This window comes from Netta rufina (genome assembly GCF_964035555.1).
Source record: "Netta rufina genome assembly, chromosome: 5".
Lineage (NCBI taxonomy): Eukaryota > Metazoa > Chordata > Aves > Anseriformes > Anatidae > Netta > Netta rufina.
In genome coordinates this window covers 27,585,274-27,601,422 of record NC_140128.1, presented here as the reverse complement: position 1 = coordinate 27,601,422, position 16,149 = coordinate 27,585,274, and the positions used below count along the sequence as shown (strand labels likewise).

Here is a 16,149-nt window from a genome sequence, read left to right as displayed (position 1 = left end):
ATATTCTAAAAGCTCATGCTATTTCTAACACTCTTTGTTTTAAGCAATTGTTAGTACAATTATGTAAATTGCCGTAGACCCAATGATTTCAATGAGCATCTGGTAATTTCATACTTTGCCCCTTTTCACAGCATTAAATAGCTTTTTTAAGGCTAGAATGAAACGAAACAGACTAGAACAACACAAAAATGGAAGTATTCTACAAATGTGGGTTCAGTGGGACATGCTGCACAAGTTCCCTGGAGAACACACAATTGGCATCGCCTGCATCTTCCAGAGCAGCATTGCAAAGAATGCTCCCGATTCTAGCAGGCAACTGAGCCCAGAGCTGCTCTGAAGTCAGGCAGAAATTCCTAGCATCTCTGGTGACTGCAAAGACTTAGGGCTACAGCTACAAATGATGAATTTAGAACACTGACAAATTTGGCTGCTTTGGATGACAAGGCTTTTTCCTCGCTGTTGTGCTATGCTAGCCTTATGTAAAATCAAGAGCCTACCAGAATGTTTCGTTTAATTAGCTACTAGAAGTATAGGTAGGAATGATAATATTAACATGACCAGTGCAGACTTCTTGAGTGTTTTCTTTTTTATGAGACAGAGGAGAGTTCATTAGTCAGAAATGACTTGACTTATTTACAAGATTAAAACCTGCATCGACAATTTAAAATTTGACTCCCTGATTTTGTTCCACCTTTGTCATTTCCAGTAACATAGTTTGAGTTGGGCAGTCCCTTATACTTTCTTTTCTTTGTAAGGCTTAGACTCCTTCTAAGTTTGTATGCAGATGTTCTGATCAAACCTAAGCTTCAGCTGAGGTTACTGCAGTGGCCTTCTTCCTTCTACTTCAATTACAGTATTGGTTTTGACCTAAGGAGACCCGCCTATCCTTTTATTAAGTGAAATCTGCACTTGTCACTCATAAAAAGAGAGAAATTTATACAGCAAGAGGGAATGAGTTTTACACATTCAGATCAGATTGCTCTGATCTTCAACTCTTTCCATTTTAATGGAAACTAATACTGCATTGTGTCCATTTTTGAGATGGATATTTACACTGCTGTCTTTTTCTATTAATATTTAGTATCGTATTAATGAAATATGTATAGCGATGCAACTTCACAGCTTTATATAAGCTTCTTACATAATTATATTAATATGACGGAAAGGAAATTTGAAAGCAAGAAAAGAGAAATGAGACAAATACCTGGTAACAACCTGTCCTATTTGGTTCCTGTGATCCAGTCTGTTATAGAACCATTTTCTATACTACACATCTTAAAAATCCTTTCTGAAACCTCCTATTTTTAAGACATTTTATATTAAAATAAATTGTGACAGAAGAGATTATCATCATGACAGGAACAAATAAATCATCGGTTTATAAAAATCTTGCTTACATAACAAAATCATACAGCATTTTTTCCCTCCAGCAGAATTACCTCTTTTATTAACTACTTATATATTGAACTACTGCTAAAATACTTATTAATGTATTTCATTCCTTTTCCTCCTTCTCCTTTTACAATTTACCTATCTTTACAGTCTGAGTGCCTCAGGACACAAAATGACATTTTGTTCTCTACCTAGCATGTTAGAAGTCTACAGAGCACTACAGGAATCAGAGATTGCAGGCTATTTCACCTCTTTCACAATTCAATAAAAGATGGACAGACTTCTAAAAAAAAGTATAGACTTACCAGTGCACCAGTTCTCTAAGATGTGGGATCCATTGCTATGTTCATAGATATGTCTTCTGACTAATCACTGGAAGACTTTCAAGTAGCTATACTCCTACCCTACAATCCTCCATGCTTGGTACATGTTTTGAAGGCAGTTTAAGGTTTTTGTTTGTTTGTTCATTTGTTTTTTCAATTATAGAATCTCATTAGATTTCCTAAAAAGACTCTAAGGAACCATAGAATCAAAGAAGGATTACTGAGTCCCTAAACAGAAACTTGTAGACAATGTATCTGAAAATCTGTAATGTCTGCTTGAGATAACAGTATTTCCTCTTCAACTTTCAGGTGCGAGACCCTATAAACATCCTGTATATTTCTCTAGACAAAAGTCTCTCAAGCAACAGCAACTTCAGGGCTGTGCTGCCAAACAGCACATCAGTACCGTGTTCCCTCTGTGACTGGGCAGTGAATGGTTCAGAAGACACTGATAAACTACCTGGTATGCATTTGTTAGATGCCAGAGGTGAAGACGTTTTTCAACAAGGTCACTGACGTATACTGAGCCCTGGAGAGTGATTCTTGTGATTGATTCTCGTGATTGACAGGGGAATCTACCTTAGCAGATCTGTATCAGGCTGTATAGCTCACTATCCAGCTCAGCAGGGTGTATGTGGAGACGGCTGTCTTTCCGGATCTATCAGCCAACTATGCAAACAGAAAGACCACTGGAAAGATTGAGCCTTAATAACACGATAAGAGATTATTTGATTTTTATTTGATTTTATTTATATTTATTTTATTTGAAGATTATTTGACCACTAAAATGATCATCACAACAGTGAGAATTATTTCCTTCAGGAAAAGCAAGTCTGAAGCTGAGCTGCTAAACTTGAGAAGATGGTTTGGCAATAAGCATCATAAACATACATGCTGACACATATGAAAGTATTAGGCCAGCCTTCATTGTTGTGGGGCTGAGTGAAATTTAGGCATTGAATCAGGTTTTGTTTTAACTGAATTCTCTCTTAGAGAAGAAAGATTGCTGCTATCAAGACTGATACAATTCTGACTTTTCGATAACAGCCTTGAAAAGCTTTTGAAAAGTTGGAGAATGGTTACAGATGGGGAACTGTTGTTTAACTGTATTTTTTGCAATGGGTTATGCAGGAACAGATGCATGATAAACTGAAAGCACTTCAAATGCTCTGCTGTGTCAGATATGGTCTATACATTACCCCCAACCTCTGATCTCCAGCTGGGCACCATGGCTGTATCTTGACAGTATGTTTATCGTCCCCCTACATTCCCTGATTTCCTATATCACAAAGTACCTAATACAGTATCTGGACATTCACCCTTAACTCTAGTTATTCTCCTTCAGGATGACTAGCACAATGACTGCCAGCACCTTGATAAAGATCTCCAACAAACAGCAGATTTTTGCACTGACACAAGCCCTTGCTCAATATGAAGCATAAATATTTCCAGTTAGACAACTGTTTGGCAATGAATAAATGGGCAGCAGGAAAATCAAGAGATATGAATGAGTTGTATTGAATAGCTGAGATGGCAGTAGCTAGAATTTTCATTCTATACTTGAACTTACTGATATAAATTCTTTATTCCTTTCAAAAGCAAAATAAATTTCCACCCTTTTTTCTACTCTTGCCATTCTTTTCTCCTTCACACTAAAACAAACTTACTGTAGTACCTTTTTTCCTCTCGGGCACAGGGAAATGTTTTACAATTCCCAGTGACAAGAAGTATTCTTATTTCCTAACATAGCAAAGCTGAATGACAGTAACCCTAGAAAAGTGGCTTGGAGGGCAGAAAGACACAGATGCTGGTTAGTGTTGGCAACCAAGCATCTGAAAGACTTATAGGTTTAATGGATAAAAGAGAGATAGCCTCTTCCCTGAAGAAGAAAAGAAAGCACTTAAATGAGAAGGAGATGGTACTGTTGGACTTGATGTTCCTTATGGGTCCCTTCCAACTTGGGATATTCTATGATTCATGCATACAGATCATGGATCCTCTGTGCAACTACATACATGTAAGACAGTGGTGTGATGCTGATGGTTAAGTTGCAGAGCCATTGCCACAGAATGCCATGTGAGGGCGGCACACCTGGCATGAGCTGTCTGTTAACTACATTTAAACTGGGATTAGACAATCTGAGGGCAAAAGCAAAGAAGCTGTACAACTGAGAAACCAGTGTTCATAGGGAATTTTATCAAATGATTAGCTTTACCTTGAAGTCTTTTAAGGTATGTACTTCATAAAATTCCATACACTAAGAATACAGGAAAACAGGGGTGACAGGTCCTTTGCATGCACTGGAAAAGATAAAATCTTTCCCATTTCAAACAAAAGTATATATGTATACCAGGCACAAGTTTGAGTAGGCAATCCTTCAGACACAGACAAAGAAACATAAGATGAAGTTGATGTTGTCTGCTCTGATTTGTCACCTGCACGTTTTTCTAACTTTTTCTGATTTGTTACAGTAATGCTTTTTCAATAGCAATATAAAAGAATAGCACCAATAAATAGTCATAAATCTGTAAAGCAAAGGAGGAATTTCAGATTATAACACATATGTATACGATTAATACCAAGCAGTCAAAAAGTAAGCATGAACAAAAAAATAAAGCCTAACTTCTCTGTCCAAACTGAACAAAACGTTGGAAGAAAACCAACTGTGAAGGGTGTAAAGTCTGACACACATATCCAAAACATTAAAAAATCCTCATACACTTAAAAATGATGTTCCTTTTTTTCCCTTCTTGCTGACCAAAATTGGGAATGTTCTTTTTACTCCAGCAAGTTCTACCATACACTAGGCCTTTTTCTTACTTCTGTGCAAAAAAGAATGCTTTTTTGGAAGCTGTAGAAAACACATGGATCAGGAATAGGCTGACTAGAAAAGAAGGAGGAAGTGTAAAAGAACATTAAACTATTCATTACAACTGCCTGCTACAGTGAAGTACTCTCTTGTACTAAAAGTAATTCTGTCCTGGTCGCACAGTACTTTCAATTAGATCAGTACTGTGTTGTCCCTGACCAAGAGAGATGGTGTGTTAGTGAATATGCATTTCAGTTAACTTCTGTAAAACTAAAGTAGGTACTTTCTACCATTCAGAACAATGAGAGGTACTTATCATCAGTCCTCAGTAGCAGATCAGTAAGAACACTTCTTACCTGTGACCCTTTCTTGCTACCTGGCAGATTAATTATGAGAGTTTTCCCTCTGATTCCACACACAGGTCTGAAAAGAAAGAAACCCAGAGTGAATTTTTTGCATGGAAATTTCTCCACTGTAGAAAGAAGAAGAAAATATTTAACATAAATTTTATTATTTACCAGAATTTGTCAAATCAATTTTTAACATCTAAAAATATTTGCTGATTGTGTTCTTATGAAACAGCTCAGGAGAAGCTGACAAGACTGACAAATTCTAACATTTAAATGATAGTGTAAACACCAGAGAGATTTCCATCTTTTTTTACTTTTTTTTTTTTTTTTTAGTTCTGTGTATCTCCCTTAATTTTATTGTTTACTTGCACCGAATACATTCTTTGATATAGTCACTATTTACTCAAACTTGGGGTTCCTTTGTAACATAATTATGGTATCAGACACTATTTCACTTGATAGGTAAAAAACACTAAGTCATGCTAATATGCTGGCTGCATTAATTCAAATGCCTTTTTTTTTTCCTTTTTTTTTTTTTTCTTTTTTTTTTTTTTTCTTTTTAAGATACCACATAAGAAAAGCACGGAAGGAAGTAATTCTCAACTGAAAATTGCACTTATGCAATTCAAATCTAATTCCTCCCAAGACTCTGTCCTAACTCCAGAAAAAAAAAAAAAAAAAAAAAAGCTATCAAAAATGAAGATTTTATTTTACTTTGTGTCCTTAGGGATTTTCTTTGGTCTTGATGCAGGGCTGAACTTAAACAATCAAGGGCTGAATGTGGTTTTTCTTATCCTTTCTATCATTTAGTGTTTGCCTGTTCTTCCTTTTAGCTACTTTTTTTTTTTTTCCAAAACACAAAACAATACATAAACGACCCAGATTTTGTCTGGAGGAACTGCAGAGCACATCTTGCTTTTCTCCACTGTTGACCAAACTAGTGGTGAAAAAAACATGGCTAGGATATAAAGCTAAGAAAAAATGAAAGGATAAAACCAAACAACAAAGATACAGAAGCTATGTTGAGAGAAACTGTGTTGTTACACAGTGACACAGTCTCTTTATCTAAAACCATGAGCCATAATTGAAGACAGAATAGAAAAAAAATATATAGAGCATTACCAAAATCTCAGAGCAGCCGATTTCCCTGGATTTCTTCTTATACAAATAATTCCTAGTGATTATTATCATTTATTGGTAGCATGGCATTTTCTAGCAGGATAGCAAGGATTCTAGTGACAGCTGTCATAACGCTTACAATTAAAGAGCACAGAGATGATTTTTCTGCCACAAAATGAACCTCTGGTATCATAGTCAAACCAACCTGAAGAGAAGTCTTATTTTCAACTGTCAGCTTGAATATTGCCTGACTCCAAGCCTCTGTTCCCCTGTACACGCTTCTTACACATTATACACCCTAAGTTAAGAAAGAATTCCAGGTCACTGAATGTAACTCTACCGCAAAACAAAGATGAGGAACTCGAGTTAAAAAAATGTGCTCATTTACATTTGATGCAGTAGTCAAACTACACTTTATGACAGACTCAAAATAAAGGAAACAGGAAATATCCACTGAGGAATTATAGTGATGTCTAATGGCTTAAGACAGAAATGGGGTTGCCAATGGTTTCTCACAACAGCATGCAAAAGTAAGTAAAAATACTTAAGAACTGCATGGCTTGCAAAAAATAGTGTGTGGGCAACAACATACAAACACACCAAGGGTGTGTACGTTGTGGGTAATGTGAGAGATAAATTAATGATCTTCCTCAAAATGGGGAACAACTGAGAGTGATGCTGTGGATCCCGTTATCCTCAGCCTGATGGTGCATTGGACATAAATCATATGAAAATCCTGAAAAGTCTGACAAAAAAAGAGTATGTATAGAAGTAAAGGACCTGCAGAAAAAACAAGATGAGAGAGAAAGACAGAAAAAATGAATGTGGGAAGAAAATACAGATCGAATGCAGAGAGAGAAGAGAGGAACACGATCTCTTTGGGAAAAAAAAAATAAAATAAAAACAAAAGCAACACATCTCACTGGAAAGAAGTTTTGATGGGCAAGGGGTACTGAGGCTTTTTAAAGACTGCAACTGCACAGATAGTTGACTTGCATAAGAAATCATGTGAAGAGATTAACTCTAGGACAAGAACAATTGGAAGGTCACAGAGAAAGAGGAAACACTGAAAGACCTATGACCCTCCAAGATACTCCCTGACGGAACTCGGGTCAGAATTCCAGTTATAAATCTCAGAGACTCTTCATTTGTCAGTAAGTATCTGTGAATCAAATCTGCAAAATAACCCAGCACTTTCTACCACCTTCTAAAGCTGGTCCACAGTCAGGAAAAACAGACTATACCTTATAAAAATTGCTGCAAGTTCAAGTGAAAAAATTCAGTATGAATTCCCAAACTGCAGGTGATTTACAGAAGTGTCAGCTTAATGTTGCATAGTAAAGTTCTGCCTTCTTTTTTTTTTTTTTTGCTTTTTTTTTGGAGTAAATTACATGCAGGAGTATCCATAGGAACTTAATTTCAAAATTAAGTCAATGAGAGCTAAGCTTGAGACAAGAGACATTTAAAGCTAAACACTCTGAAAAATTAAGATTTACATTTCTCAAAGTGTGTGCCCTAAATTAGTGTATGTTTTTGACTACTTGCAATATATAGCTTAGTTCATATTGTAAAAGGGGGATAACAAAACTACCTCAATTTGCAGAATTTTCTAAGAAAATATAACAATTTGCAACTAATTTATGTCTTAGAGTAAAAAATGATATAATAAAAATCCCAGAGGAAGTGAGTCTGCATTCAGAGAAGATCCTGAATAAAGAGTACCCCAAATGATACAGGACTACACAGAGGACAACCACAACAAAAACTGAATGTCCCCCCTTCCATCTTGAACAAGTGCAGAGAAATTCTATAAAAAACTTAATCCCAGGACACGTTAATTCCTGCAGAATAAAGATTGCACAAGAAACCATCATGCTGTATTTTATTTTAATTTTTATGTACTTTATGCTCTGAATATTATACAAATACTAACCCTTTGCATGCTGATTACATATATGCCTGAAGTAAAGGTTTTCACTGGGAAATTTTTAAGACCTAGTATGACTGCATGAAGTCCATTTGTAAAACATTTTCAGTATAAATACACAGAGATGTTATGCCCTGTAATGGTTGTCAATGACTACTGAAAGTGGCTGTAGGTTAAGGAATATTTTCTTGCTCTATCTATAAAAGAATCAGGTTGCTGTCCAGCATTCTGGAAAACATTTCAGACATCCTGATCACACCATATCCTAAACCAAGGTTGGTTATTCAGTGTCATCTAAATGGATATCTTTCTCTTGATCAGAAACAGAACAGCTAAAATATTTCAAAATATACAACTTACAATGTTAAAATTTCATCAAATAAAAGAATGAAAGCACTTGCTAGTTTGGACAGAATCTGAAGCTGTTACCTTGGTAATGCTGCTCTTTCAGATACACAAATTGATACAGAAGTTTTGAAATACTTTGTTGAACTACTAAAACTCAAATCTAAATGTCCTTTAAAAATCCAACTATCTGAATACAAAATCTCAAACAAATTTGAACTTCCTGCTTTATTTATAATTTTATAACATAATTATTGTTATACCCTCATTATGCAATGAGAAAACAAAAACTGTAACAGCCATTGCCTTTTAGTTACCTTGAAATGACATGTAATCACAGACTGACTTATGAATTGCATTGATATTACTAGATCTATCATAGATAAGCGATGCACATTTCTGAAGATCTTGAAGGAATAAAATTAAAAATTAACTCCAGAAGCAAATACAGGATGACAAGAGGTGTCACTGATAAGCAAGAAACACCAACAGGGAAAGTATCAGTTGAGAACTATTTAACAGGAAATATCAAAATTTAGGAGTTAATGTACTAGATCTGAAAGCATGTGAAAAAATACCTTTTCACTTATTCAGAGAGCTTTTGCTAGTACTGGAATAAAAGCAATAATACAACAATACGTATCTATTTATCAATCTTTTTTTTTCCCATTTTTTTTGCTAAACAAGCATTTTAGCAGTTGGTGAACAACATACAGAAGAGTTCTTCAGTCACCACTGAAATGTCACAGCTCTAGGGTGAAAAGACAGCTGCTTAACAGCATGCATCGATATTACCAATAGCCTGGCAAAGAAAATAGAGACTAATGGAGACTACAAAGGGAAAAAAATGAGAGAATGCAATTACTGTTCTTGGAATTTGGTCACTTCTCTGAAGTTAAGACTTACAGTCTTGATAACACTGGCAATCTTCAGTTATTTCGGTATAGTCATTCCCCTACCTTGCATATTTCTAAGGAAATAGCTCACTTCATATTCTGAAGGAAATATTCTTACCTAGAGAGCATGCCCAGAGGAGTTACATTAAGTGATCCCATCAGCATTGCCAGGGCCATCCCTGGGGCTTCTCGCTCTATTACTTCTTTAGTGGCCTGTAATCAAAGATTAAATAGCAAAGTGAGTGAAAAGCAACAAGGACTAGAAAAGTATGAAACAAGCTGAAATTCGAGTATGAAAATCTTTTTTGTTTGTTTCAGAACCAAAATACGTCCTTGCTAAACTCTCAGCACTGGAATATGTTGAAGAATTTTCCCTTGGTTGTGGAAAATAAGGAAAGGCAAGGAGGTAGGAAGAAGCACTGTTAGCTGCATTTATTGTAAAGACTCCTACAGAAAATTTTAGAAGTCAGGATCCTATATGTGTAGGAAAAACAAACCAACACCACATAAATAACAACTCCTTCTAACAGAAAGGAAGGAATGTTTGGGAATAAGCAAAAAGAAGACTGCACGTAATGGTTTGCTCTTCCTCCTCAATCTCATTCACATTTTCCAGTTGAGATTTTCGCAGGCACAAGAAGGGTGAATTGGTCTGTGCAGAAGACAGAAAAAAAAAATGCCAAGGGAAGCCCATGTAGCAGGCAGGCAGGAAAATAGTAAAATGGTAATGATAACAGCCAGAGGCTGAGGCCTTCCCTTTTGATCATGTCGGCAAAACAGCGATTCCAAACAGGCTGGTGGCTTCTAGCCAAGCGGTCCCTATGCAGTGGGCATCTAGAAGCCTGGAAGCATAGTCTGAAAATGCTTGTCTTTTTAGTCCTTTACCCAGACAAGGTTATCAGTTGGGAAATGATTTTCCAGGGATTTTCAAAAACTTCTGTCTTTCCTTCCTAACAGAGATTTTCATAAATGCCCAATCAGTTCTAGTCTCCCAATCTCCAACTTTAGTTAGGACCTAACACCTTCAAGGAAGGTTACAATCCTAACCACTCTCCAATTCTCTCACAGTGGTTGCTTTTCAGTGCAACACCTTGGTTCATGTTCTGAATCAAGATTCTACATTATTTGGCACAACTGAAATGTTAGCAATGCTCACAAAACTGTGAAATCTGTTGTAAAACATCCAGCCAAACTACCATCTTGTGATAGCACAGCTATCAAAATCGAAGTAGAAAATCAAATCTTAAATGTAAAGACACGCTGAATAAGCTGAATTTTCTTGGCAGTTTGATACAGTAAAGGAATATAATAGAAAACCAGACAAATAATTTTGTGGGAAAGATTAAATTACAAATCAGATCTTTGTACTTTTATAAACTCCAAGTTTACAAATAGAAAAAACAATGTCACAGAGAAGGAAAATGACAGTTAACGCAGTGATATCCCTACTTGAAGGATCCAGGAGTCCAAGACTAGCTATACAGAGAGAACACTTCACAGAAAGCACTAAACAAAACAGAAACCAAACCAAACCAAACCAGTACAGGTATTCCACCAGCTGTATTCTCAAACATTGCCACTAACACTTAATATGCTTTAGAGGAATATGTCAGCGTCAGAAGACATCAGACACAACTACCTCAAGTAAACCATCAAGTCTTTTATCACTAAGCAAACCTGGTATGTCTTCAGTTGTGGGAAGCAAGAACTTTGGTTTATATAAAACCAAACAATTTTAATTCAGTAGCTAACACCACAGTCTCTTATTTCCAGCATATCATGTTGGTTTTACTATCTGCCACCCTCTACTCAGAACCAGAAAAGGCATATATATACAACCTTGTGTCAGTATTTCTACAAAAGGGAAAAGAGAATAAGCAGACGAGAAATTATATAGACAAAAGTTAAACCTCTGCATTGAGAGAGAATGCCAAAAGACACCTGCTGAGGTATCAAATTATCAATTGCACATTAAAAATTCTGAAGAGAAATGCACTGCAGTGGTGTAGGGACACTTTGCTGACAATGAAAAAGTTGATGAAACATGGAAGTCTCTGTGTGTGCATACACAGTAAGTATATATCAATGCCTTTTATTTTCAGCTAATGCCATGCTTCAAAGCTATTCAAAACTTGTTTTAAATATAAAGTGCATTTTGAGATTTCTTTTTTGCCCTTGAGCACAGTGACACTTTGAAGATATCATTAGTTAAAATTCTAAACAGGCTTCAAAGGTAGCAGAAGATGCAAAAGAATTGCACAAACAATGATCCTGCAGCTCCGGGAGTCCTTCAATGAAATTCTAGTCCATTCTCTAACTTCACAAGAAAAATGACCTTCACAAAATGTCACTGCTAGCAGGCAATGTGATTATTAAAAATGTATAAACTGAGCAACAGCAAAATCTGAAAGGGCAGAAAGTCCAAGCAGCAGCCCTCAACATAAGTTTCTAAAAATACTTGTTTCAAAATACACATGCTTGTATTCATTCCTGCGGGCAGCCTTCTACAGACAGGGAATGCTTCCTGTAGTCTATGGGCGGATGCAGCCAAAATGGCTGCTGCTAAGTAAACATCTTTTACAGCGACATCTGCCCTTGAAATCAGGCACTGGAGAGCCCACTTTTTGGATGTCCTTAAATAACACGACTTAAAATGTCTGATGTACAGGAGCTGGAATCACCATCACACTGGGAAGCCCACTCTGGCTATACTTACGGGCATGAAGGAAATTAAGGGTGCTGCAGCGATGTGCAGATACTTTGTGCCTCTCCGTAAGAAATAGTGGTTCCACCTAACAGTGCAGTGAAGTGCTGCTGGGCAGGCTTTCTAATGCTTCTTCCAGGACTGATGGAAGGGTGGAAGAGAGATGCCAAAAGGCTGTGTTCTTCTGTGTCCTGCCTGGGAGCTAAATGCCCAGCACCGGCATCCGCACACAGCATTCTTCACACATATCTTTCACACTTTACCAATACTTGAGCAAGACTGAGTTAAGATTGTCAAACTTTGCTTTATGAGCAATTTTAGATGCCTTCAATGACAATTATGAAAAAAATCATGAACAAAGTGCCTAGCTTATTGAAGCCAACCCCTAATAGCACAGCTCAGTTTTCTTTACTCACTTAGGATTAGAGGATACTGGGGTTTTGGTTGACTGTGCAAGAGGGAGAAATGTACTGAGCGTATTACCAGAAAAACTAGTACGCACATTACAGTGACAGACAAAACTGAAGAATTCTAATATAGAAGTAGTCAGATATTTTCAGAGTGCGACAGACTTAGCAAAAGATATGACTTCATTTCAAGTCATTATATCTGATATTTTTCAGTTTTAAGACATGCCAAAATTTCATGACCATTGGCATCAACCTTACGGCTTTTCCCTGTTTGAGATGAAACTCAGAAACCTGTAGCAGAGAAATGCTGCGTGGAGCCACAGAACTGGCAGTTCACAGAGTACAGTGAGGGCAGGTGAATGCGATGAGTGGGCTGGAAATAAGACTGCACAAGGTGGCTTGGACAGACAATAAATGAGGGGAAACCTCAGGAAAAGTAAAAAGGAAGACAGGATATGATACAAGTGCCAGGCTATGTGGGGACCAGGGAGAGAGAAAATGGAAATTGAAGCAATAAAATGGTAGCTTCTAATCCAGAGAGAAACAGAGGCTAACAATTAAAAAAATATTTTGAAATACTACTATTCAGGATTTAACAACAATGTCTACGAGACAGTTTCTTTTATATTTCATTGGTACATGAATAAACGCAATTTATTGTAAAACATATTTTTGATAGTATTCAAAGTGCCTTTTTACTGGAGTTAGGGCATTATGTTCCCAATCCAGTGGATATATTTTTAGATGTCTCTGACGTAGCTGTGGTTGCTTAACAGATGGCTCGCTGCCAATTGGTTTCACAGAGTTCTCTGCTGGTTCACTGCCTTTCTTTTCTTTCATATAAATTACATTATGTGGAAGCCCTCCCAGGCAGCTTCTGGAGGATATACCTACTGCAGACCAACCTAATTAAAAGACTTAGGACTCTTCTTCTTGAAAAGCTCAGAAACTCCTTATCTTTCTCTTTTAGGTATTAAACATGGCCAAGTTTGACCTCTTAATAGTAATGATCTGAGTAAGTAATGATCTGAGACATTTTATACACCCTTCAGCAGTTTTGAGGAAATAATATAGTTCTATCTTTTGAACTAAAATGCAAATACGAGACTGAGGAAGTCATAATACATTTGATCAAATTAATATGACCGAGATTGCCTCTGTTAGGAAATATTATTTCTGTTGGAAAAGTTCAAATCTATGACTTCGTATAGAATATTGTAAAGCAATTTATGCAAATTAATGAACAGATTTGCAGACAAGTTATATTTAACAGACTATAGAATCAGCACAGATAACATATTATTGTGCATTTGAGCTTTACACCGAATGCAGAAGTCTTGAAAATTCATAAACAAGGAAATATCTGTATACCCTCTCCAGCAGAACTTGCAAAACAGAAAGTCAAACCTCAGAAGACTGGATGAAGAACTACAGAGAACTGACCAGTCAAATATACAACAGAAATTTCAGTCACATCTGTCAACGAGGTGTAGAAGAGGTGTATACATTAAGAACAAAAATTGCCTCGTTCAGCTTGCAGATAAGATACCATCTTCAAGGTTATCACTGTACCTCTGCTGGAGATAACGTGTGTGCCTGTAATTTTGATTCACAAGTCAGCTATTTCAGTTTATTCTCTACTTCCCTACTCTTATTTTGCTGGTGAGAAAATAGAGCTTACATGGAGCTAGACTGATTACAGCTTGTAGCCTGAAAACCAGTTATCTATATCTTGTCTTAGTACAATAACAAATAAAGGTTACAGCAGTTGGTTTCTCTCAATATATAGGAAAGTTACTGAATAAACATCAGTTTTTAGTCACTCATTCTTACCATCATGCTATCTTTCCTTGATTCTTTCTTATTGTATGCACCTAGTATCTTGTATGATAATATTCTATGTTTTTTCTATGGATGGAAGGCTTGACAGGAACCATTCTCACTAACACCATCCAAAATGGACTCCACAGGACCTCACTGGGCAGGCCGTACCAGTGCCTGACCACTCTTTGAGAGAAAAAGTTTTTCCTGATATCTAATCTAAATCTCCCCAGGTGCAATTTGTGGCCATTCTCTCGAGTCCTATCATTAGTTACCAGAAAGAAGAGGCTGACCCCCTCCTCATCACAACCTCCCTTCAGGAAGTTGTAGAGTGCAATGAGGTCTCCCCTGAGCCTTCTCTTCTCAAGACTAAACGCCCTCAGTTCCCTCAGCCACTCCTCACAGGACTTGTGCTCCAGACCCCTCACCAGTTTTGTTACCCCTCTCTGGACACGCTCCAGGGCCTTGATGTCTTTCTTGTAGTGAGGGCCCAAAACTGAACACAGTACTCGAGGTGCGGCCTCACCAAAGCTGAATACACGGGGACGATCACCTCCCTGCTCCTGCTGGCTACACTATTCCTGATACAGGCCAGGATGCCGTTGGCCTTCTCGGCCACCTGAGCACACTGCTGGCTCATGTTCAGTCGAGCATCGACCAACACTCCCACAGGTCTCTTTCCTCTTCACAGTCCTCTAGCCACTCTGCCCCAAGCCTATAGCATTGCATGGAGTTATTGTGGCCAAAGTGCAGGACCCAGCACTTGGCCTTGTTAAACCTCATCCCATTCACCTCAGCCCAGCAGTCCATCCTATCCAGATCCCTCTGATATCAGAGCAAAAAAGGTGGTAAACTCAGGGCTGATAGTTCAAGTACCCTCAGCCCTGCTACTGATGTGTGAAGGTCCATATGGAGTTCTAAGAGCTTCTGCTAGAAGACTATCCCCTTATCCTCATATAGCCATACTATACAAATGAAAGTAGGCCTATAATGTCCTTATACAAACTGGCAGAGTTTTTCATTACTAACACTGAAAATACCAGAATTTATGGTGCAAGAAGGGAAGAATATGCTAACACGACCAAAGAGAAGCTGGAATTCAGAAACACACATGAGATGCACAAGATCTTGTGCGTGTGTTTCAGTGTAAGTGAAGTATACATAGTGATTGGTCAGGTCCAGGAGTACACTGGAGTGCTATTACTTGTAATTATATTGTTCAATGACCATGGATGAGTTGCCCACTGAGATACACCAAGCAACAGCTGTCCTTTCATACATACACAACTATGATTATTGGCTTCTTGATGTCAAATTAGCTGTCACAGTTCCATGTCAGTCAACAATGGCTTGCATCCAGAAGGCAGCGAAGAGTTGCTTCTGCACAAGGCGGATCCCAGACGTAGGTGTTTGCTGACATTCCAGAGCTTTTGACGAAATGCACACCCACAGCAATGAACCTGGCTACACGCTTTAAAAGTAGCAGCCTGACAACCATCATTTCCTCAACAATAAAACATCCATGAGTGCTACTTATGTGGGTCTGTAAAAACCTGTCAACTGCTATATGGTCCCAGAGTAGTGGAGTGTTTCTGATGAAATTCTTAAGTAAGCACCTACCACTAAGTTTGGGCTCACTGGATGGTGCTAGGTAGGCATGAGCCCCATGCTGCCCCATGTGTGTGTGTTGTTCCTCCTCATTAAGTAACCACCTAGGCTGCTGTCACATCCACTGCACAGTAAGAAGCTCAGTGTGAGTCTGGTGATTCACCACTTTGATATTTGTGTTAAGTGTTTTTGATGTTAAATGTAGGTACAGGTATCATATCCATAACGACACATCCTGAGAGCTCTCACAGGATTTTATAAATTTACTGCACATAAAACAGGCCATGTCTAAACTTACTAGGGTGGATTATTCTATCAACTTCTCCCTTTATCAATGTCCAGCTTGATATATATTTCTCCCATAAGTGACATGATTACATATTCCTTTTCCTCTCCCATCTCAAATCTATATAAAGCCAAAGGTGGATGAAACCCTGATTTAGTG

General features: G+C 37.6%; 1 protein-coding gene across 1 annotated transcript in view; it reads right to left on the bottom strand.

Moving 5' to 3' along the window:
- Window positions 1-16,149, bottom strand: part of GPHN (gephyrin) — a 280,857-nt gene that overhangs the window by 105,952 nt on the left and 158,756 nt on the right. The window contains exons 5-6 of the mRNA XM_084288411.1: window positions 9,280-9,374; window positions 4,881-4,947 (exon numbers count right to left, since the gene is read on the bottom strand). Of these exons, the coding sequence (XP_084144537.1) occupies window positions 4,881-4,947; window positions 9,280-9,374 (162 nt within the window). The remainder of the gene's footprint in view (window positions 1-4,880; window positions 4,948-9,279; window positions 9,375-16,149) is intronic.